Source organism: Netta rufina, assembly GCF_964035555.1.
Source record: "Netta rufina genome assembly, chromosome: 1".
In the NCBI taxonomy this organism is placed as follows: domain Eukaryota; kingdom Metazoa; phylum Chordata; class Aves; order Anseriformes; family Anatidae; genus Netta; species Netta rufina.
The window spans coordinates 63174944-63201067 of NC_140123.1; the positions used below are offsets into that span (position 1 = coordinate 63174944).

The following is a 26124-nucleotide window of genomic DNA, read 5'->3' on the forward strand; positions in this document are numbered from 1 at the left end:
TTTCAAGCGAGTAGAAGACTGGGAAGAGCAAAAGAAAAAAAAATCGACTACACTGGCTGATGGGGTGCAACTCCTACCTTGAGAGCATTTCGCCCAGTCTTCCTCTGTGGGAAGGTGTTTTCCACAAAGGACCTCAGGAATGAAGCTTGAGAGGCAAACAACTGTATGTAAGAACTAAATAAATATTCTAAGCACCTGCTTCCTTATATTATCAGCCCAAAAAACCTCAAGCCACATACTTTTTTATGCTCCATTTATCTGGGAAGGTAAAAGCATCGTTAGGTTGATTTGAAGGAGTTCTCAGCACGTACAAATGTTTCGCAAGCTCTGGCGCTAAGAGACTATTTGGTTACACCACACACCAATGGAATAAACTATTTCTGCTCAGTTATATTATAACTATATAATTTTAAGAGATAATTGTGTCAATAGCAAGCATTCCACTGCTTTTGGCTGGACAGAGGCAGCTGATGCCATGGGGTGTCACATACTTCTCCAAAGCCTACAGGACAGAAATGGCTTAGTCTGGGTAGAAGAAGATTGGGTAGATTTGATTATAAATCAAATGCATTAAAAGAGCACACTACTGCTTTTATATCTCAGATGACTTCTGTAGAATACTGCAGTTACATAAGAAATGGCCTCCTAAAAAGACAGTCAGAAAGTGGTAATTTGGGTCAGCATTACACCCTTCCTTCCTATACAAAAGAGAGAAGCACCTGGAGACTGAGACACTGACATCTAGCGGCTGTCGTGCAAGGTCTAACATTTAAATACTGCTTGGGGTAAAGAGACTAACAATAAATCAGTAACTGGGCATCTCTAACTTGCTTGCTCTATTCCTATACATAGAAAATTTGCTAATTTGTTCAATTTTGTCCTAACCCTGCTTTCTAAACATCACACACACCTGAGATTTTCTCAAGTAGAAGGATGTGAACTTCATGTGCACCACGTATATTTGCTTTGTAGGCTGCGCTGACGTAAATGAAACCTGAATGCTTATATGAAAATCTAAACATTAGATTTTTACGAGTAGTTCAAGTTTTTACACCCTCCAAACTATGAAATATAATAAGCCATCATGCAATAGTTAAGTTACCTGAGGTGAGCCAAATCGGTACGAGTTATATAACTCAATGCACTGCCTTCTCAAAGGATTCTTGGATTTATGCAGCTCTGATTACAGCACATCTATTAGTCGTAGCTGTGTTTACTCTTTAGCCACTCTTTAACAAACTTTTATAAAGGCTAGGACAAACTCATTTCAATGATGTAGAGTTTAGAAGAGCCCTGTATGAAAGCATGTTGAATAGTTTCTGGTAAAAAGAAGTTGTGCTTAAGCACTGGAAGACACTGTTGGGGAAAAAGAAGACTGGCCTCTATACACTTTGTAACAGATAATTGGTGAGAGGGGAGAAAAAACTGAATGAATTTGATGAAAACTGATCACATTCCACTGCTCTTGAGTGATATTGCATGAATTTACTCACTTTTTTCCTTAAGTATTACTGAATATACAAAATATCCAGATTCTAACATAATTAATGTGAAATTTCCTTTCCTCTGCTTTCGAAGTGGAAGCCAGCTGTTGAAGTCTTTGGGCTTATTCACATTTACTTTCTGTGAGGCTTGTCAGGAACTGCACTCATAATTTGTTGCATCTTGCTAGAATCAAGGGTGTCTTCCCGGCTACAAATAAAAGTTATGTTCTACCAATCCACTGTTTAAAATAAATACATAACTGAAGACTAGGAGAATTGATCATCAAATATAAATTAATAGAAGTATCTTCAGTTGTTTAAGGTCTATTTTCAAATGGTTAATAAAAAAGGCTGGAGGTGCAACACAGCACAGAGCAGCAACCCCTTCCTCAGCAATGCTACTGCCACATGTCCAAGCTCTTCAGGAATTCAGTAGTGAGGAAGTTAATCTCATCGGGGAAAACAAAAGGAATGCTCAATCTCTATACTGAAGGCTTAATCTCTATATCGAAGGCTTAAAAATATAAATTCAAAATTCTGGCAACAAGGTCAAAGAATTCTGCATGAGGACAGATCCATAGAGCTAGCTCTTATAAAAATACACCATACTACATGTTTTATTTAGGGATTTAATTTATATACCACAAATACTGCTTTTCATATAAGTACAATATAATACAGTTTTGTTTATTTAACTGCTGGTGTTCACTTTGGATCATGAACTCAATGGCATGCTGTGCTGTCAAACCTTTAATAAAATGGCCTCTAGTTAAACTTCTCCGAAGTATAAAATCATGCAAAATCTACATCCTATATGATACAACCAGTAAAATAGTTGAAGCCAATAGCCTACAAACAGCCTGGACTATCTTCTGGAGTTTGTTCATGAAATGTCCGCGGGTCAGCCATCATTTTCTTCAGGCAGAAAGGAGGAATTCCTGCTCTGTCTCCGGAATCTCATCACGACCACCGAAACCAGCAACAGTGTGCACAGTTATCAGCCAACAAATCTTTGTTACCTAACGCAGTTCAGACTGTGCATTTAGTCCACATTAAGTCTGGGGTTAGGAAGTTTTACGCTTTCCTCCTGTGACTACAGGTCGTGCATATTCCACAAAGTCATCTATAAGAACAGGCCACGCTCCTAAAGAGAAGTCAAGCAGTTCAGAAATTAATGTATCATTATTAGCAGTAAGTTGGTATAGTCTCTAAATAAAAAGGATCGGAAGGTCACTTTGACTTTCTGGCCTAGATTAGCTTTAGAATCATCGATTCATTCATTAAGGTTGGAAAGCCCTCCAAGATCACCTGGTCCCGCTATCCCCCCACCACCACTGTCACCACCAAACCATGTCCCCAACCTCTCCTTGCACACCCCCAGGGACGGTGACTCCACCACCTCCCTGGGCAACCCGTCCCAGTGCCTGACTGCTATTTCTGAACAGAAATGTTTCCTCATTTCCTACCTGAAACATGCATGACACAAACACTAGAGAAAAGCTCCTAAATAGTAAAAAAACATTGCATCTCTTCTTAAGCAATAGTTCTTCGTACAAACAAAATGCATTTAAAGAACAGTGCATGTTACAAAGTTGATAAACAGTTGATAGAAAAATCATGGCATTTCTATTAGAGTCATTCATAACCCAGTAAATATTTTTGTACACAGCCATTCCAAACTGGGATTTGTAAGATTAGGGACAGTGTAAGTTTCTTTTAGGTTCATTTAAAAAAAAAAAAAAAAAAGCTTATGTATGTATTCTTGCAAGTGGAAAAAATGTTTAGCCTTGTATTTAACAGCATTTTTGGTACAAAAAACAGTTTTACTGTGACTCTTGTAGCATGACAGGTTCAAATAGTATGTGCTATATCACTGTGTGACAGTATCTTTAATTCCATCTACATGTTATGTCAAAATTCTTATCATTAGTTTTGGCAACAAGTATGTTACCCTAAATTTGCAACTAAACCTCTACATGTAAGAAATTGAAACAAAAGGTTTCAGCATGTCCTGATGTACGTTTGTAGCAGTATTTCAGTTCTGCTGTACCAACTTTTGAAGATAATTCAAGTACTGCTTACCTTCCTCATCATAGTTAGACATATCATCTGCAATCATATTTCCAAAGTCTAACAGAAGATTCCACGTATCTTTTGGAATTGATCTTTTATGATGTTCCTGCAAAGGAAGAAAAATGGTACTGTTTAGTACAAACTATTTTCAAATTCCATGGTAGTATGGCAGAACTTTATTTTGACACGTACAGAAGATATTGACATTTTACACTATTTATTTTTAAAAGTTGAGCTCTTCCAAAGAAAACTATAAAATTATTACTAAAGGATGCAAAAAAAATAGAAGTTTCTGATACTTGTTTTGTCCTATTTTTGCTTTTAGGGTATGTGTTCCTAACTTGCTAGTGAAAAGAGTAAAACAAACGTACTTTACACTTTTATGTGATGGATCTTGGTGTCCAAGTGTTTTAACTTGAGCCCTTTTTACCATAACCTTTTTTACCCACCCTTACACAGTTTGTTTCAACCTGCTGGTTACATTTGCACCCATTTTCCTCTTCTCACTCCCAGTCTACCTTCTGGATCCAACATCTCAGCCTCTCAAACAACTCTCTTCTTCACCATTGTGTAACATCTGCATTTGCTCCACTTGTTTTCTCCAGTCTCCTTTTGCCCACTTCCTCCTATTTTTCCATACGACCTCCTAGTCTGATTTCAGGTATGCTCCTTTCACCTCATTCACATGGAACAGTTTCCAGCCCAGCCAGTTTGAACAACACCCCAAAAATGTGTGCTCCTCTGACCCCTTGGGAAGCCAACTGCTTAGCCTGAAGGAGAACACTCAGCTTTTGCTGGATCTTTCTGCCAGCTTAGCAAGCAGAAACAGTTCATACAGGATGGTCAGTAAAGCACTGCAGCTGCTGTAAAAGAAATCAGCAGAAATATATGTGGGGAAACAACTTGAAGCAGTTTTGAGCTGTAGGATTAGGTCAGACCACCTAAATGTAGAACTCACCTCATCCATTGATACTGCTACAGTACTTGAAGACAACAGGGGTGACTAATCAGGAATTCAATGTCAGCCCTGATGCCTAGACCTGGTTTGCAGTAAGAAGTTGTAATTGCATGTAAAGAATTAGTGTTTTGTTTGTTTTGTTCTGTTTGTGTGTATGTATGTGTGTGGTTGTGTTTTCTTTTTTTTTTTTTTAAGCATTAACACTCTGGAATATTGAGAAGAACAAGCTGCATTTCTAAAAACCTGGAACTTGATCAAAATGAGGCTGATATCCATCACAACAGCAAACACGCACTCTTACTCAAGTCGAACGTTACATTTTTTGCAGCCAAAATATAACAAGCAAACAAATCTTCTGGAAAAGGTTCCTTAAAAAGAAAAACAAAAACATGCCCTAGAGAGTCCTAGCTTGCTGTTTTCTTAAGTTGATTTTTTTTAATCTAAACATTTTTTTTCTATCATTTATGTTCAGGTTAAATACTTGTAGCAAAATAAGACACTATATTCCATCTTCTAGAGTACTGCTTGAAGCAGAGACCTGTAGAACAGTTTGTTGTAACAACCTCGATCACATAGCCTAGTGGGACGTTGTATTTTCATACTTTAAGTGTTAAAATGTGAAATATTTTCACAAATTCGCTTTATGAAACTCTTACATATAGACAGTGAATAAAATAAATATACTGTCCAAATTTTTTTTTTTTAGAAAAAAGTAAAATATTCTAAAAAGCATACACTTAAAAATATAGAAATAAATATAGAAAAGACTTGCTTCTGAACTACAGATAAAAAGTTAAGCTGAACACTAAAGATAAATTATACATGATATAATATTATACAAAGGTTTTCTGGTAGCATATAGAAATACCAGTGTAGAATTATGTATGAATCAGTTGGCTCTTAAATAAGAATATTTTGTGATTCCTAAAGTTTAATTTATGCACCTTTACTCCACTGCCCACAGAACTGCACTGGTAACACAAAACTACCAAGATAAGTTCACAACTATTATCTAAAAAATGAGTCAGAATAATTACTTGGACAAAAACTTTCACTAAGAAGTCATCTCTCGGGTTAAGTCAGTCATAACAGAACTTACTTTGTAAAAAGACCCAATTTATGCATTAGTACCACATAAGGTATGGTTAAGTATATGGCTGGCAACAATCACAGCTGTCTTGAGAATAAAGACAACATAGGTTCAATCTACAATTATGGCTTCAGTTCATGCAGCAGCTTTCTTAAGGTGGGAGAATACAGGACTGTGCAAGCAGAACGCACTGCTGCTTTGCTACATCTGTTTGCTTCCTCCTCAATTAGAAAATTATACAAAGATGATTTAATTTGGCTTGATTTAAGACTACCTTATATCAGTCTTCAAAAAAGAAGTTAAAAGGAAATATTCGTAGGTCCTGTCTTTTTCTTTATCGTAAGCACAGCATCATAGAAGTCAGACTACTGTGGACTAAGGTGGGAAGGAATAAAGTCTGTACTTACCAACAAGAATTTATTCCAAAGATCTAGGAATTTAAATCTTCCCGACAAGACTAAATTCCAATACGCAATTGCCATTTCTAGATCTGCAAGAGACAAAGCAAAACATTTAATATTGCAGCGTATTATATGCATTAAAACTGTTAAGATTAAACAATAAATGCTTCATCCAGTATGTTAAGATACAAATTTATTACATTCTTTTGAAATTCTTACAATCATTACCAAGAACTGCTCTCTATAGTAACCCAAAAGGCAGAAGAAAAGCAGTAATGGTAAAAATTGCACGTTGAACATTACAGTCAAAGATTAAAGTCTCTTTGTCACCACCCAGCAGTGCAGGATTAAAGTTACTCAATCTAGAAACAAAACACAATAGTTATCAATAACCCTGCCACAAACTTAGAGAACACACCCATAAAAAGAAGGCAAATATTGATAGAAACCCGGACATTCAAGTCTGCGGGTGCCAACCACTGTTTATTTACCACATTTTAGACACACCTAACTTGAAAGGGACTTTAAGGACAAGAGGGAATAAAAAAAGATTTGTCTGGGTATTATAATTCTACAGCACCCCTTACAGCAATATAAACTTCTGATAAGTGATTGTGGAAGAAAAACCCCTACACACGTAACTGAAAACATAAGACAAAGAAAGCAGATTTTACTCCACACCACAATGAGTGATCTAGGAGCAAAGCTCAGCTCATGCATGCCAAGAGGAGGATGCAGCACTGCCACAGATTCAAGCAGAACAGTAACAGCAGTATTAGATACAGCATTAGGGTAGAAATAAAATTTTTCTTGAAGGCCTGTATCATCTCAGCAATCCGCAATAGCTAACCACTTCTGTCCCTGGTCCCACCCGTAATACCACTAAATACAGTGGTGCGTGCACATTGCTGTGCACCAGCAAAATAAAGGCACATCCTTTCTTAAACCACAACATTCAGTGTTTGCTTTCAGTGTAGGGTAAGCACAAACCAAACGTGCAACTTAACAGAAAGGATCACCACAGCAGCCGAGGAGGAAGGCTGACCTACCTACAAGAGAGGGGTGTGGTGCTTGGAACTGCACATATCTTATTACAAACCAAAAGCCACTGCACCACCTGAAATCAAGTTTCTCAACACAGCCAGCTCCCTAGAGCCTGTATGACAGAGGGCTGGGGCCCAAAGTTAAGCACAGCAGTTAAGATGTTGCAGATAATTGATGGACATCTAATACCAAAGTCCTACCAAAGTCAGATGTCTTGGCCAATGTGCTCACTTTCCACAGAAAATGCTGTTTAATAGCTTTTACTTGCTGCTAATGTATGCAAATTAATTATTCATATCTGTTATCCCAAATGAAAAGCAAAAGAAGCGGGAAGGGAGAAACTCCCATAATCTTACGGGTTTCTAAATTTCACCGTGAAGCGACTGGCTTTGATCCCATTCACTCAGGCTTCATTATGAAGCCTCAACTTTTCCAAGCTGATCTTGTGAGCATTGGCAAGCGTTAAGCAGAACGCACTTTGATGAAAAACAGTTTTACAGCATGAGAGTTTTTACACTTCAGATGAAATATTCCTTGGAAAATGGGAGAAGGTACAGGCAAGGAAGCAAAGATGGTTAGAGGTACTGCAGAAGTGTTAAAAAAGAAAGAAGATGCCACACTTCCTTGGTTTATTTGGGTATTTGCAGCATTATGTTTAGCATTATTTTAAAGTAAACCTGATTTCAGCAGCATTATATTCAACACAATATAAATAAAATAATATTTTAATTAATCTGTCACTTGCAGACTATATTACACGTGTGTGCCAACTGACTCTCCTACACAAAGACGCAGGAGTTGGTTGTTGTGACTTACAGGCATTGAAAAAAGTGTATTTGCCCTACTCTTCCTTTGTTGTTCAGCATAATTAACTGAAAGCTACACAATTAAAAGAGAAGGAAGCCTTAATCCTAGATAAAATTAGCTTGGTGGAGATAAGAAAAATAAATTAAGAAAAAAGTAAATCTTTATCTGGTTCATAGCAATCACACAAACTCATGAACCAATACAAAGAGATACTGGAAGAAGTGGATGAGATGGGACTATGACTCTTGGTAACGGTGGTAGTTCATGTGATCTTAACAGTATTTGGGCAATCTGGGCTTTTAGGTGTGCCATGCTGTCAAGGGATGTGGCTACACGCAGTTTTGTTTGATGACATTTCTCTATCTAGGTTGAAAACCTGAGTCCTGTAGGACAGAAAACTGGATTCTTCTGCTGTCAAGGGAGGGTTTAGTCTCACAGAGTTGCAGTTCCTCATTAGGCTGCTGATAGTAGCATCAATCAACTGTGATGCTGTGGAGTGCAGCTGCTACGATGAGCACAGCATTAAAAGATTAAAACAAAACCATCAAAAGAAAGGAAAGGGAAAAAAAGCCATCACAGGATGGCTGAGGTTGGCAGATGCCCCTGGTCCAGCCCCTGCTCCAGCAGGGCCACCCAGAGCCACTTGCCCAGGCCCACGTCTGGGTGGCTTTCAAATACCTCCAGGGAGAGAGGGAGGCTGCCCAACACCTCTGGCCTCATGCCCTGAGTTCTGCAGCCCTGCAGAAAGATGCTTTGGCAAGGCACAGATTTCTTATGCGCTCTTAGGAAGATCTATTTCAATGCTGCATGGTTATGAAAGCATCAATTACAAATAAAATAAAATGATAATTACAAAAAGTATGCTGCTTTGTACAAAAACCATGCTTCCTATGTTATATACTAATGAAGAAAATTTTAGAAGTGGAAAGGTAAAGACAGATGCACAAACCTCTGGAAACTAATGTCTAAACAAGGACCAGCTTGTGTACACGCTGCATGTCATGCAGACCTTTAGTACAGTCTGAGGAGTTTGCATACACTGAAACAAAGCTTCGTTATCGAGATGTTTGGCTTTCTGGATACCTAGTCTAGGTACACAATATAGCATCTCTATAGCTTTCTGCAGTGAAACCCTGAGGACTAATTGAATCACCTACAAGTGGTATTATTTAAAATTATCAAAGCTAAAATTATTAAAAATATCAAAAAAATCAAAGTGAAACTAGAACTCAAGAAGGAGGAAATGGATAGTAAAGTAATATTTTAATTATTTCAAACGTTTTGCTGTAATAATGGTTATTACAGTAAACATGCCTTAGTACATTTTAGTGTTAGCTTTAATTCGAAATGTTAGGAACTCCTTTTATTTATACTGTTTTTACGCTATTTAAAAGATTTACATTTATTTTCACAGTCAGAAATTAATGATCTTGCGACCAGCATGATCTATTTTGAAACAAGAAAACACATCCTAAATTTGTTAAAAAAAATGAAAGCCTCAGCCTTTTCTACCCTCATTGAACAGAAAGCTTAAAAAGTGGAAATAAATTAGCACAATTAATGCAGGAGAAATAGGCTACCAGCTAAATAGCTTGTACCTACCTTCAAGGTTAGATTGAATGCTTATTTTGTTAGTAAAAATTTTAGAAATTAAAGACAGAAATTAAATGAAGTTCCTTACACCTTCGCTATGATTTTGGACACGGGGAATGAAGTCACTGCATACAAGTAATCAAGAAAGTGAGAAAATGGATAAATCAACAGACAGCAAGGGACTGACTGGAGAGGAGGATTTATGAGGAACATGAAATTAAGTTCATTTAGACCTGCTGCGCCAAAACAGCTCTCTGGGACTGCAGCACTCACTTGTCATCCTCTGCCAAGCAAAGCTTTCCAGCTCTCAGATTGCCCTACCAACAGAGCTGTTTATGCAGTCATGTTTGATGCTGTCAGAATGCTAAACCTAATTCATCTAAATTACTGACATAACTGCAGAGAAAAAAGCAGAGAGCATTACATTGGCCTCCCAAGTACATATTAAGACCTTTAAGTTATTTATAAGAATACTTCAGTATTAGTCACTGTTGTCCTTAAAATCCGTAGTTAGCATGCTGACTAGGTTCTGCACAGTGTGATAGAGCGTAGCATGTTTTAGAGCTTGGAAATAAATCATTTATCTTGATTTCCTCTCGAGATCAAATGATTGTACCAGTATTGCCTTCTTCTTCCTCCGCTGATGTTTAACCTTCTTATCAACATTGTAAAGCTTTGCTACATTACACAAGTCCTGTGGAAGACATTGAGCAGCTTGTTAAAAGCCTCAGTGCTCACTTACTCAAGGAGTACTCTCTCAAACTACAAGGGTAGGAATTTTTACACCAAGAAGTATCAGGCAGTGCTTCCCAGTCCACCTACAGCCACAAACCAAAAAATTAGCAAAGAATGTAACATAAAGCTTTTAGGAGGAAAAAGTTATTTATTAAATCAGTTAAAAAAGAATTAAAAAAGAAAAAGAAAGAAAAACGCCTTTGAGGCTTTCTCTCCTCACTGCAGTAACCAAACCTTCCTTTACAGATCTGAAAACAAGAGTAGCCCACAAATTCTATTGTGCCCAAACCAGCATAAAAATTTAATCTGGACAGGTGCAAGACAAATCTATTTTATACTATTATAAGTCAATTGAATGATAAGTAACCTTTGTAAGAGATGGAACTTCAGATGTTTTCTTTAAAATTATCTAAGTTCCCCTACAGAATCATTGGGTTGATCTCTTCCATCTTGTTCACTCACTGTGGTCACAAGCAAAAATCATACCTCTATAAAGCTAAAACAAACTGCATCATACAAATAATTACTTTCTTTCTATACAATTCCTGGACACGGTGCAGAAACTGGTGTAGATTTGGGAACAGTGGAAACTGGTGTGAATCTAAGGAATCGGACTATCACACTACCCTCACCAAAAAACATCAAATGAATACTTGCAAGATTCAGTGAGTTACTTGACTCCTTGTATCCTCATCTCTGAATGATTTTAAGAGTCTTCTTAGGCCTCCAAATTACTAAGGATATGGACACAAAAATTAGTTTCTTTCCTAATGAGAATATATATTTTTTTCTACATACAAATAAAATCTACAAAGCAAAACAGCAAGAAAATAGCATCAGATCTCAACCTGGGGACCCTTTATCAAATTGTCAAGCGTTTAGAGCAAAATAGCCCTTATCTGCAATTAGTAGCTCCCCCCCAGAAGGAATAGACAAGGCGAAAAATAGAGAAGGGGTATGAAGTGAATGCTGGACGTGGCTGAACTCAGGATCCAACTGAGTTGTTTCCATTCATCCCTGCAAAGCCGTAAGCAAGGAGCTTCCCAGCACTCCACGTTAGCAGACACAACTCACAGCATCAGAATTACATCTCTGTGGTGGCCAGGGAAGCGTGGTGAATCACAGGATGCAGATTTCAGAAGAGCTCCGCAGGAATCAGTCAGGCTCTGACTGCTTATTAACCACCTCACTGATAGCAGGCTGATTCCACGCAGAACCTTTCATGCTCGTTATCTCGAGCATCAACTGCACAAAAGCAAATAAACTGCTCCTGACTGTGAGCTTGCCTTAGAAGAAAGTAAACATCAGTTTGAGCACAGGATAATAAGCCTGATTAAAGATTTTAAGATTGTCTACATCTCTCCAAATCTCCCCACGTACAGTTCAAATAAGCTATGACGGATGACTTAAAGTGGACTGGGTAAGTAAGAGCCAAACATGAGTAAAAGAGTTAACATGAGTAAGAGTTAACAAGGCATTACTACAACTGGCAGTTATGCCACACTTCTGCTGCTGTTATTGGCCTCTTTTCCTCAGAGCACCCTGTCCTATACTGAACCTCTCTTAAATTGGTGGCATTTTCTGAATGAAAAAAATGAATAAAACTAAAACAAAGACCAATAAAACTTGGACAAACCAAGGCTATTCAAACTCCTGAAATACAGCATTCACAGACCTCTTCCAAAGTAAACGTGAAATTCAGTTAATTCCCTCAATTTCTTCATCTACTCACTCCTCTAAGTACCCTACAAATGGATCAATCTTCATTGAAAGCGGAGGAAATCCTGGTAACTAGTAAGAAAACAAGTTATATCCTTGCCTATTGTCTAAGTATTTTTTCAAAGAATCTCAAGCTTCTGATACTGCTACGATGAAAGCTAAAGATGATGTTGCTTCAATTAAAAAGAGCATGTTATACTCATCTGCTCACAGAAGATGCAACCTCCTGGAAGTCCACATACCGGCTGCAAAGATAGTCATTCTTCTGGTCTTGAGGTAACATTTGATTCAAGTCTGAATGCCCTCCTCATGTATCATGTCTTGCTTGATCCCAGGAAACTGGCAGAGAGAAGGAAGCACAACCTTTTGAGCCAGTAAGTAGGCGAAGGGACCACAAAGGAGCGACGAAGGACCCAATCTGCTTTTTGTCTCCATGTTGAAAAGAAGCCGAAGACCGTGAAGGAACGCATTAAGTTCCTCCACTGTGCTGAAACAAACTGTAGTAAGAGTCCTGAGCATGAGGAATCGCTTGAACACATCTTGTTGGGGCTCAAAGGGAGATCCATTAAGAGACTCACAATAAGTAACAGGTTTAAAAAACAAAACCAAAAAGAAAGACAGGGCTAAGGCCTTATTTTGACCTTGAGCAGTGTCCTTAGCAATCTCAACTGCTCTATACACAGCACGACAGAAGATCTGCAATACTGCTCTTTACTACAGTTATCACGCAAGAGCTAGGATGTAAAACATCACTCAGACTGCAGTAGAAAAAGTTAATCTTTGGGAGTAGAAGGTGAGATAAACCTCTCCAAAACTTAACAGTTATTATAACGTATATACTAGCAAGACCATGAGGAAGCAGATACACAGGCAAAACTAGTTATTCATAATAATCCTTTGCCTAAGGTTCCTGGCAAATTGGACCTTAATAAACTGCACCTTTTATATTATCTCAAAGATACAAACAAGGCACTCGGATGCAGTTTAATATATCCAAACATTGTGTCTGCCAGGTCCAATATTCAGCCATTGCTGCATGAAACCTTGTTATCTTTCTTCCTGAGTTCTGTCTACCACTTAGAGGGCAGTCGCCTTAACAGTCATAAACATCCCTCTTTCTCTTAGCCAACAACCAAATCGATTCAGGTGTATCAGACATGACAGCTGGGTCCTAAGTGACATCAATCAGAGCATGTTTTTCTGTTTAAAGGAAATCATGGTAGACCTCACGCAATATGCTTTTGCTTCCTGCATTTCACTGCTTATACAGGCTATCACCTAGGGGTACTAGTCCCACTTTTTACTTCTTTAAAGAGTATATTCCTTACTGAAGCAAGCTACTTGACAGTATTAATAAAAATAAATGGAATATTCAAGTTAGATGAGACTATGGAGCCTACAGATAGAAAGAAAAGTTCCCTAGTATCACCAGGTTAACTGTGGAAAAGAGACTCCTATAAAAGGCAGTCCTGTTTCTAGGAATTAATATCGATGTACTGAACTCTTTGCCTAGTTTGGGGCCTGACAGAATCGATGCAACTGAATTTACTGGAGAGGATTCTTCACATCTAATTATGTACAGGCAGAATTTCTTGCACTGGCTCTGAGTGGAACTACAGGAAGAAATTAAAGAAGCATTGGAAGACAAGCTGGTCTAAAAATAAAAAAAAAAAAAGAAAAGCAACAAAAGAGCCAGAATCGCTTTCCTGCAGTGAAATCCACTGTACCACAAAGATGACCAGGGCAGATATCACCAAAAATTCTTTTTTCATCACCAAAAAAACTTCCAAGAAGGGCTTCTGGGCCTTTCCACTCTCACCCTTACAAGTGTCAGCTGGTGTAATGAGAGGTACTACACCTTTTGCTGATACCTCCTAAAAGAGGAATGTTTGGGACATGGATTTTTTTTTCCCCTCCACGATATGCTGCAGGTAAAAAGCTTCGCTGAAAACTGACTGCAATCCCAAAAAGAACTAGAAATTCAGTCTGAAAGCACTGATGGTTAAAGTGAAGCTAGATGTGATCAAATTTAGAGCACGCTGAAGCGCCCTCAGAGCGGAAACTCCTCTGAGATTCCAAGGAGTTTCTGGGAGACCACACTCAAATTTAATTTCAGTAGTTCTCTGCCAGACTGGGAGAACGTGACTTGTCCATAGGAGTCAGGCCTGTACCTAACGCTTCAGTAACTCAGATGAGAAAACAAATGAAACCCTCGTTAAATCTGCAACTTATACAAAGCCTGGGTAAAGTGTAGCATGGTGGAAGACAGGATTAGAATTCAAAGTTATCTGTACAAACTGAAAAAACTCTTGAAAGTAAATGGGGAAGATTTCACTAAGGAGAAATGCAAAGTAATACAGCTAGTAGGACTAATCAGCTGCAGAAACAGAAGACTGGAATCAACTGGGTGCATTGCAGTTCTGCAGAAACCCAGTAATATAATAGATCACAAACTGCTGACATTATCAGTGTTAAAATATAAGCAAACTTAATACTGAGATGTAAAACAAGGAGCAAAGTACCTAAGGCAAATGAAAAGTCCAACTTATTTGGGTACTACAAGACAGGAGAAAGTTAGATCAATTAGATTGCAATGGAAAATACACATGATCAGAGGGTTGGAAGATATAATATCTTGAAGTAGTTGGTTTTACTCAATCTAGAGACCAAGGGAAGAGACATTTACCTGCCAAATATGTAAGAAGCTGTCCCTAACTGTGAGAAAACATTTTTCTATGTATTTACTCTGGATGTGTAAGTATTGAACTCCAGATCTCACAAACATAGATTTAATCTGTACACTAGAAAACAATATAAAATAGTAACTAGAAGTGTGAGCAAGCATTGACACAGATGTACAAGACCTGTTGCCAGAAAATTAAGAACTTATTAAGCAAAGGCAGCAGCTTCCAAACTTTTTCAGCTAGAGGACTACAGCTAACAGATCTAAAATCTTGCAGATAACTACTGAAACCAAAAAGACAAGATAGTATACATTGCTAGCATACCACTGAACACTTGGGTAGAAGAACATCTGTGAGGAACCGTTTTGGTAGCACTCGATCCCATCTGGCACAAAGGAATGCACTAAGCAATCCTTTATCTTTTAAGCCAAAAGGCCGCCTGGCATATTGAAAAGGAACCCATGATTCACTGTACTTCCTGATGTTCTTCAGTGGAGATGGTGAAAAAATAAAGTAGTAACTGCTGCTTCTGTTTTAAGAAAAACAATAAGCAAAGTTTTTTTTTTTTTTTTATTTTTACATATAGAAATTTGTCTGGCAAGCTCGTCTCATTTTTTGTTTCTGTTAAAAAAATGTGGTAGCACTTAGCCTGGAGGATCCTACCCTTTTAATTACATCATCTTTTATATAAGTTGTGTTATTAGCAATCTGCTACAAATATGGATTTTGTGATTGTCAATGACACAACGTCAAACCTGTTTAGTTTTCAACTATGAGTATTCATAGGTCACGTGTATTCCTGAGAATCAAGTAATATTCTTTTAGCAGACAGATCACTGCTCTAAGCAAGGAGTGCTACCAGACTTGGTGATTTAAATTCCCAGTACAGCTAAAGAAAAAAAGCAATGGATATTTCAGGCCTCCAAAAAAAAAAATCATATTAAAATATATATTATTTTTAACTGACAGGCAGGAAATAATTCCTTTTGTCATTTTCATTTCATTATTCACTTTTATCTCTACTTTCTATGAGCTTACCGACCTCTTAGTCTTCAAATCATAATTCAAATGTGAATGTCTGTGGGCAAACACCACTGCTGCAGCATGACATCAGAAAAAAAATAAGTCATGCAGCTAGGACAGTTTCTTGGGAGCATCCTGTGTTTACACAGCATTGCGTGTCATCTAATGTGCATGTAGGGAGGAAGAAGAGATCTACACTGTAAAAGGACCTAGGCTGAGGTTTATACCAGCTCATTTAGTAACAAACCAAGTTGTGTGTTCTGTCTGCACTGAATTCATAAAAGCATCATGAGCCAAGGCTCCAAAGTCAGTAAGAAAGAAACACACTTTGTACATGAGTGAGATGTGTTCCTGCATCTCCTTGACAGCAGTCACTGGGACACAAATACCACCCAACTCCATGCAGTTGTGGAGAGAGGGAGGGAAGATGAACAGATAGAAGAAAATAGAGTATATAGAGAAGATGATGTAAAATAAAGAAGGACCTCATCCTGTATTAAGGGTAGCTGAAGAGAGTGTTCTTAGCCCATAGAAATGCTCTTGTAAGGTAACTGTCTGAACTTTTGCTTTTCTTTTTTTTTTTTTGGTTTTGTTTTTCCCCCAAAGAACAGGAATAACCTTTAGAATAATCAGAGCAGAAAACAGTATGTAGTAAACACGAAACAGCATTTTTTTTTTTTTTACTTCTCTCTCCCCGCTCCACTGAACACAATGGCATTCCTTGAAAAGAGTCCAGCTCCAAACCTATGCAGCTTTAATTTTTCTTTGGCTAAGCTATCACTGACCTCAAGCACTGAAAAAATACAGTATCAGTCAATATGCCTGCTCAGCACCCTTTTTTACTCAACCTATAGTGGCTCAAGTTGACACCAGAGAGAAGTATGTATCTCTGCTGAAATAAGTAGCACCTGATTGGATTTATTTAGTATCTAGAATAACCTTAAGAAACCCAGAAGAAGTCTGACCACAAATGTCCTCAAAATACTGTGAACTAAGCACTACTTGAAATTAAGGAACAGTAAGTATTGGCACAATTATTAAAATTCCTCAAACCTGAAATCAGCAACGGTTCCAATCAACTCTTTCTACAGTGTATTTTACACTTGGCTTTCTTTCTGTTCTGCTTAGTTCATCCTGCTACCACTTCAACTTCTAGTGCAAGAAAGCACTTTGGCATTTTCTTGCTGAAAAGTACCATTCTTACAAAACAGGGAAGACAGACATAAATGGAAGGGCTTCCATACCAAATAAACAGAAGTAATGGAACACAACTAAAGTTTCCTTTTTCCTCCTCATGTCAAATAAACAGTACATTCAGTTCCATAACCTGGGTTGGGCTGCCTTCCCTCTGCCCCCCCTCTCTTTGTACAGGCTTAGGTGAAAAGCTTTTGCGTCCTATTTCCCAAGTACACGAGTTTCAAGTTGGAGGGGGGCCAATTAAAACAGGAAGCCATTTGTAATATTTCTTTAGGTATCCCATAAATTCCAACCTCAGCTGTAACCAACCTACTTTTTTTTACCCTGCAGGCTGATAGAGCTGGGCTTTTTAATGCAGGAGCAAGAAAATGAACAACTAGGTGATGAACTTGAACTCTAACCACCTCCACAGAACCTCTACTGGACTATTTCATTTGTGTCTCGAAAGGTGTCATGTGATGCAAGGAAGACATATGTAATAAAAGAAAAAATTGCTGCAAAAGATAAAGAAAATGGGACACTGACTAAAAGCTGTCCACAGCTGGAAAAAAAAAAAAAAAGGACATCAAAAAATTCAAGAGATTATTACTGCAAGTAAAGAATGAGGTACAGACACCACTGCTCAAGAAGGTCTAAATATTCTTCTTCTCCTCCCACTTCTTTGAACAATTTTTGAGAAAGAGTATTTGTTAACATGCTTGCCAAGCAATGTAGACACACAAAGTGGCTAGGCTTAAAACAAAAAACAAACAAACAAAAAATAACCCCCACACTTTTTAACCATTGCACAAGCGTACAGGGATGATGACATGATGCTGTTCTACACACAGAATGGGGTCTTTTGGAAGTGGACATATATTTGAAGTTTTATCCTACAATTTTCCCCATCTATTCACAAACTTTTCACTTGAATATAAAAATTGGATTTTTGATTAGAGAATAAAACATTGGAATTTAAATTACACGTCCTTTTCACTCCAGCAATACAAGACACGGACTGGGACAATCTCAAACTTTAGAGAACAACGTAATACTTCATACATCATATGCCTATTTCTGCTCACTACCTTTGAACCAAAGCCATATTACTTATTTTAGAAACTTTACATAAAAACTGTGGGCTAAAGCTAAAAATTCTTGAAAGGACAATATCTTTTGCCTGGTGTTTTCTCCCTCTTTTCAAGCTGATATGGAGATTTTGTTTCAGCTTTATTCTGAGCAAAACAAACATGAGGAGCTCATTAGCTAAGTCTTTTTTAAAAACAAAAAAAATGTTTTTTTTAAACATTTTTTAAACAAAAAATTACATCAGGGGTCCAAGAACTGCCGGAGCTTCCTTTGACAAGAAGAGAGATAACATCAAAGCTAGCAGAAAACCCTTTTAAATTATCTGTACCAAGGGGACATTAAAGAAGAGATTAATTGAGAAAAGAAGGGTAAGAGGAAAAGTCAGGAAAAAATAATCAATAATGAATTTACTATACAATTGCCAACGAGACAATTATATTATTGGAAGAATTTGGAATCAAGTTCACTGTCTGTAGATATTTTCTCATTTTTTTTCTACTTACCTAGACCTTTCTGTCCAGGGTTTTTAGCAAAGTTGAAAGTAAATTGATAAAAATCTTTGAACTTTGTTGGATCCTTCAGTTCTTGTTCCAGTCGCGGCAATAGAGCTTTTAGTTTTTCTATGGTGTCACACCTGTTGACAGAGAGATTACAATATTTATATATAATTAAGGGATTTTTTCTGTTTCAGAGCAAAATAAAACAGTAGTTAAGATAAAAACAGTGTCTCAAGGTAGAATTTAAAAAAATATGACAATCTTTTACTAACCATTTTTAGGTAGAACAATACATATAGGCCTTCAGAAGGACACAACCTAATCACGGAATCACAGAATTTCTAGGTTGAAGGAGACCTCAAGATCATCAAGTCCAACCTCCCACCTAACACTAATAAGTCCTCCCTTCCCTTTCATAGCTGTTGTAACATAAGCTTTATGTTTTAATCTAATTACACTTTATTTGTTCCCTGTTCTACATAAACGAAGAACTGTGTGCTATTTTTACAGCTAATCTTGATGTTAGAGGACTTTCCAACAAAATGAACTATTTGCAAACATCTGCTTGCCACTACTGTACACCTACAGATAAAACCTGGGGAAAAAAAATGACCTTTGACAACACTTTGAAGGCTGGCAAGGTGTTTAACAGCTTGGCACAGGTATGCTAAGATGGGATCAAGTTACTGAGACTCTAACAGAAACACATCCCTTGACACATCTGAAGTATTTCCTGTGAAAGTGTATGACCCGACAAGATGCAATTTTAGAAGAAAAAGGGTTTTCCCCACATCAAGGAATCAAATGCATGTTCAAGATCTACAGGATATTACCAATACTCTGAACTGCACCTTGATACTCCAAGAGACGGAAATCAGTTTCAGAAAATCTTGCAGATAACATTTCTCAGTACCTCAACGATTGCATTTATTTTAAAGCTTCAATAACAATTTTATTAAAGAATGGATGGGTATAGAAAAATCTATACAATGCAGATGTTGTTCAAAATGTCTTGCATATTACAGATTAAAAAAAAAAAACAAAAAACAACCTCCCTTGTCTCTAACAGTACCTGGTAGAGGAAAGATGAGGAATTTTGCCAAGTTTTCAACTAAGAGCTTCAGTTTCCTGGGGACATGATCTACCTAACAATAGGAACACTTAACATGCCTTCCTTCTGCTTCCCATTCACACCCTGACAGTGCTATGTGGACTAAGCCTCAAGGAATGTCTTTTCATTCAAATCTTAACCTGTGTTCAATGCTAACAAACCACAGATGCTGCACATCCTGTATGTAACAAAAAGCATTCCAGATTATCAATAAACAGCATACCAGTGGCAAGCAGGTATGACCAGATTATGCTTTCAAGAACTCTAAAATGCACAGAGAGGTAAAATTCACAGACCTCTGTGAAACATATCATACAGGACATATGATCAACACAACAACGAAGTTACAAAATAACATCCAAGCCAGAAACTGTAGGAGGATTAGCAAAATATTTTTATTTTTATTTTTAAATCAGTTAAATCAAATAATGCTGGCAGCCTTCAATGTAACAGCATAACTGCTTGACTTCTCCATGGCTAGAAAGTCGTAACTATTCTGAATCTATCCAAAACCCAGACTGAAAGGGACAAAATAAAGCAGCGGAGTTCAGATGATGTTAAAAGATCTTTCATCATTTTCTGAATATCCTTACCTAAAAAGGAAAGCTTAGACTCAAGTCAATAACAACAGACTGCTAGGACCCCTACTTCAAGAAACAACTACTACATTTGCTCGCAGTTGCTCTACTGTAGAAAGGTATTAATGAAGTGTCATTCTAAACCAAATTAAGTTATTTAACAACAAGAAGTATGCACAATAAACTGTACTTTCTCACTTACCTAATGTAATCTGTTAAATAATATATACACATATTTTATGTAAGGGTCAAAATGATAAATATAATTAATACAACATTTCTTCTAAAGAGTTGCACATAAAATATTAAGTTATGGTAATAAATGCTTGATTTTATTGCTAAACAGGAGGGATAGGTTTTAGCCTCTGTCTACTCTCCAGATCAGTTCAATAATTCAGGAAGGAAAAAAAAAATCTTTTATCAGTTATGTCACAGTCAGAGCAAATAACTTTTTCTACCACTGATACTCTCATTTTTATTTCGGTTCCTTAGAGATATTCTCTACAAATGAAGTATCTAGCACAGAAGGCAATAAAAGAAAACTATATTTTGTAAAACTGGTAAAAAGAAACAGTTCCATTTGGTGGTGAGAAGATAAAGAACTGAAAGTTCTTCTTTGCTATGCTATTTCTTCTCAATGCTTTTTTTTTTATTTGAAACTTTTCCAGTGATGTTCATCTGTTAACAGCACAGGGTCCAACAAAACTGTAACATGATCATACATGTATTTATGTAAGTTACATGAAAAGCTCAGCATATCTTGTTGTACTGTTAAGAATTATTTTGCTTCTACCTTACCAAGGATGTCATTAACATTTTGCAGTAAAGCACCAGTTTGCAGAAGACTGGACACTACAGGCCTTCAGCACCCGTTAAGCTTGGCACCATCATTACCAGCTTTTCAAAGCTTCACTCGATTTAATCTAAAATATTTTAAACAGAAACTGAGAGCATTACATTTTGAACCACGAAGAAACTGATACTCACCCCAGCTCTGTCATGCCATCTACAAATTCTTTTTTACTAAATTCACACTGAGTAGCTGCCCTGAACTTCCATGCTACAACCAGAACACTGATACTGGCAGGGTCCAGGCTTAAATCATCACAGAACTGCTGAATCCCATCAACGCCGATTTTATTTTCATCTTGCGGGTCTGCAATTCAAAACACAAAGAGAAGAATTATAATTATTCATAAAAACATTTACCAGTAGTCATCAGCACAGCTCTGATATGCTGCATATCACAGGTCTTCGGTTTTACATAAGCTTCACTTGAAATCTAGCTATTCAGTAGGTAGATCGAGTATTCTGCAAACTTCCCTAAGGATTGGATCACAACTTTTTCCTAAATGTACCAGCTAACTTTAACAAAGCAGTTTTGTCTTCTTTCCACAATGCTCCACGCAAGATCCAAATTTACAGGAAGAAATGCCTGACTGAATCTACAACGCAGCAAGGCTGATAAATACATCCACCTGCACAAGGTATTTACTGGTTAGCACATGGCTAACTTAAAAAACAAAAAACAACTAAACAAAAACTTACCAAGTGAGGCCCAAGATTATTTCCTGCTAGTGGCAGATGAGAATACACTACAAGTGTACACTGAAATATTTTTGGTTTTTCACTGCAAGCCAGGAAAATCACCACAGCATTGCTCAAACGATGCCTCAGCACACTAGTGGCTTATGATAAACTTGGAAAATGTTATGTTTCACTAGTACAAAGTACCTTCTTTAAGATTAGCACCACACTATCTGAATGTTAGGGTTGGTAACAATGCTGTAACTGTAACAGAGTTCTCACTTAAAAAAAAAAAAACAACACTAAAAATTACACCTTTCATTCTCAAGACTTGAGGTATCCCTTGAGTAAGCTTAAAAAATTAATCCCTTAATCTGGTAAGATTTTCAACTACACTGCTTTAAGTCCTTATTCTATGACTGATCAAAAACCCAGTTTAAGAAACCTTTTTTTTTGTTTTGTTGACATAAGATCTCTTTCGCTTTTCCAGACACAGCTACAGTAGCAAACATACTAAAAAGGGAAAGTTAATTTAGCAAAAATTTACACCCATTACACAAAGAATTATTATGGACTTTTGAGCAGGAATAACAAGTAACAATTCTACTATGTGCCAGATCTAGTTCTGTGACAAAATGCTTTTTTTTTTTTTTTTTTTTTATATATAACTTGGGAATAACTGAAGATATGAAGGCAAAAAGTGTGTGTGTGTTTTAAAAAATCACTGGAAACATTTTGATGCATTTCAACAAGGACATCCTTATCATGCTGCATGTCATCCAAGTGATTGGATGAAAAATGGATTGGAACAAAAATGAATTTGTTGCTTTGATAAAGCTGCTAGATAAACAGATACGACAACTACCACCAAGGTGGCACAGCAAATGAAAGACCTCTCATCTCAGATTTCAGAATATAACGCAATGTACGTAGTAATTCTATAAACCCTAGTGAAAACAGGGATCCCATCTTGTTGAGAGGCCGTGTGAAGTTTAAGCTACATCTAAGCACCTTTCCCTCGGTGCCTAATCAAGTCTGCTGTCTCTTAAATCTTGTGAAAGTTTAGTCAAGTTTACAAGCTTACTGTGATTTGCAGAACACAAGAGGTGTGCTGCTAACCAAAACACAGACATAACCGAATAGACTTTTCTTTCACAAAAATACATGCTAGTTTCCATTGCTATAATATTATGAATAAGAAATAAATTTGTGATTTTTTAAGATTTAGATATTCTTGGCAGCATTTGTGAATTGGTATATATATTTTCAAGCAAAGGACTGAGAGAAAGAGATACAGACACATACTAAAAACAAAGAGTGGTTCATTAATCCAACTTTTTCCACCTTCTCAGAGGAAATGCTACAGTTTTGCTGATTCTTTGTCTCTCCCACAACTCATTGCCACCTTTTAACAAAATACTGAAGATATTGAAGAGTGTCTATATTTAAAATAGAATGTGTGGTTTAAAGAGTAGAAAAAAAGAAGTGGAAATACTATCGTAAGAGTAAGATGAGGTATATGTGAAGCACGGTATATACCACAAGTAGAAAAGTATGTGAAATCATAGCTGATTAATTTTGAGGAGTCCATTTTTTAAAACACAAGGTTTATGGATCTCAGCAGTGGCTGGTAATGATGCTTCCAGTGCACTCTGCATGAACACGTGAAGAACGCGTGTGTTCCCATCAGATGGCCACATTTCAGAAATCCTTGATCGCTCACATTATTACATACGTTCTTACATGACTTTTTTTCCCTATTCCTTTTATTTTTCCTATCTTTGTAACAATGCTCCAAAACCAAATGAAAAAGAAACAACTCTGCCTTTAACCTGCTTCCCTGTGGTTTTCCCTCCACGCCTCTCTGAACACAGGCATCATTTTTGCTGTCATAGGCAAGCAGGAAGAATAAATTAAGGATGGAGTTTCAAGACTACTTTTTGAGTTTTCTCATTTTACTGTTTAGTCAGGCTTCTAGCCATAATGTCACCCGACACGCTTTTGATTTCAATATATAGAAATACTACCATCTTGGAACTAAATTAACTCCCCCAAGTATTTGTACAGGAATCACGTGTATTATTTTGCCACCCAAAGTGCATCACAGGTATATTTAATAGCAGCACCAGCAATAAATCCAGTTCCGTAATAAGCTCTACTCTCATTTCTACAATACGTAGCTGAGACTTTCTACATGACAGGTTTAGTTTCCTGTTGTGAATTTATTTGAAACTCTACAGGAATACCCAAGAAAGCTGTGTATTGGAACACTAAGAACGTTTAAAACCTCTCTCATTCTTACCTCACTGCTACGTACAGAGTAAGAAGCACAAGTTAATAAACTTTCCTTAGAACAGCTTAAGAATGGCAGAGGGAAGAGTAGCAATACCACCCCAAAGGAAATTTAAAAAAACAAATGAAACCCAACACACACACACACACAAAAAAGAAGCCTTACCTTTGTATCGATTATACAATTGTTCTAATTTCTTCCTGTCTACTGAATTTTTCATGGATTCTTTGTAGTACAAGTCTGGGTTCTGGAAGTAGTTGTCTGTTGCCACTTCTAGTTTCCACTCATTCTGCATTAAGCAGTATATAGCAGTCCTTTCCCCAGCCTGGGTAAATGCCATAAACTGCCGGACCTTGTCCTTCTGTGACGATTTAAGCTTATGCTTTGGGATGCAAAAGAAGCAGGAAAGCCAATGAAGCTAATCCAGAAGTTTGTTTCAGCATTCTACTACTAACGCCTATAGTTAAAAGGGTTTAGTTTTCTTGTTGATGGTAACTTTCACTTCAGAATTATGGGAAGACAAAGCCTCGTTCTTCTGCAGTTAAAAAGACAGCATTTTATTCTGAAAGTCGAAACGACAGCATCTATATGTACATTTTTAGCAAAAAATATTCTGTCAGTAATAGTCTTACGCCTTCTATGCAAGCGTCTTTTCTGTAACATCAGCTTTTCTGTAACATCAGCAAACACAAATTTCATCATATAACTATACAGCTATCTTCTGAAAACATAAACTTATAAACAAGGAATCACAAAGGCCTGATGTACAGATTCTTGGGTCCTGTACAAGCCCTCTGTGGATGGAGAAAGTGAGAAATCTGCTTAAAGGTTTTCCTGATTTGCTAGCGCTAATTCAAAGTTTAATCATTTTAAGTGATCAACTGAAAGTCAGAAGCGTTTCTCACATCTTTTTGTTAGCAACTAGTAACTTTTGCCATCAGAAGATGCAAGACCGAAAGAAAATAAAGCACACACACCCCAGAGGTTTGCTGAATGCTGCAGCGAGTCCACAAAGTTCCCGTAAACATGATCTAAAACTTTAATCTACTCTGAAAAAAAGCTGTTTACACTATTAGCACATTAATCAACATAGTGGCCTGTTGCAGGGGCACAGAGGAGCCACGGAGGGGTCCCTCTTAATGAGGGCTAATTGCAGCAGCCGCCTCTCTGCAACACCCCCAAGTTTATTGGATAAAAATGGAGGTGGGAGATGGGATTTTTTTTGGGGGGGGAGCAAACCTGCTGTCGACATGGGTCAGCGTGATTCTGTGGGAAGAAGGAGGTTGCTTACATGCAGCTCTGTTTTTTTTTTTTTATCGTGTTTTGGCACCACCTGATTCGGCTAAGCCACGCTTGGCGTAGCTGTCAGACAAGGATGCCTTATCTGAGAAATTTTTCTGGAGCTGCTTACAGGCTGGACAGGGGTGCCCTAAGCAGGAGCGGGACGGGGAGCACTGCAGATTTGGGCTCACGGCCCCATCCCTGGGCTGCCTCCTTATCTCTGTGGCACACGCATATCCTACAGATGAACTCAGGACACACAACGCATGGCACAGGCAAGATACAAAGGGCATTTTTTACCCCAATTTTATATAATAGACACCCATAGAGCTTTTTTTTTTTTTTTTTTGCATAACACCCCCAAAACCACCACCAGCAGCGCCTTTTGGGACAAAAACCCCTCACTTCTGACAAAACCTCAGACCCCAGACCCCAACTCCTCATTATCCTGAGCCGGGGGGGGGCACCCAGCGGGGGTGTGCAGGGGGGGGGACCCCAAAAACGCCACAACCCCAGACGTGAGGGGACAGACAGCGGGACGGACAGAGGGACACGGAGGGGGGGGGGGGGGCGCTGCGTGTCCTCCCGCAGCCCAAAAAAGGGCAAGGTACGCGGCTGCCGCCTGCCTGCCCGCCTCGGGTCACCTTCCCCGCTGCCTGGCACCGGGGCTGGGGTGGGGACACAGCGGGGCTGAGGGGGACGCTGAGGGTGGGGGGGTCCCCGCTTCACCCCCCAACCGTCCCCAACCGTCTCCAACCGTCCCCGTGCCTCCCCTCAGCCCCAGCCCCGCCGCCTACCATGGCACCAGCGGCGCTTCGCCCAACTTCACCGCCCGCCGCCGCCTCCCGCGCAGGCGCTGAGGAGCAGCAGCAGCGCCGCCTCCTCCTTCCTCCCCCTCCTCCTCCTCTTCTTCTTCCTCCTCCTCCTCTTCCTCGCTTAGGCCGCGGCCGAGCGGCGGACT

At 38.2% G+C, this 26124-nt stretch overlaps 1 protein-coding gene across 2 annotated transcripts; it reads right to left on the reverse strand.

Annotated features, from left to right (window-relative positions):
• On the reverse strand, positions 1-26113 carry DCUN1D2 (defective in cullin neddylation 1 domain containing 2). Of its 2 annotated transcripts, none has more exons than XM_084288973.1 (7): positions 25961-26113; positions 24048-24264; positions 21050-21218; positions 18380-18510; positions 6013-6095; positions 3567-3663; positions 1-2628 (listed from the first exon to the last, which is right to left on the reverse strand). In XM_084288973.1, exons 1-7 carry the CDS (start codon positions 25961-25963, stop codon positions 2549-2551), a joined length of 780 nt encoding a protein of 259 aa, XP_084145099.1. In that variant the 5' UTR covers positions 25964-26113; the 3' UTR covers positions 1-2548. The 2 variants fall into 2 exon arrangements, with proteins under 2 accessions (XP_084145099.1, XP_084145098.1); XM_084288972.1 differs by lacking the exon at positions 25961-26113 and adding an exon at positions 24860-25912.
• Positions 26114-26124: the final 11 nt, after the last annotated feature.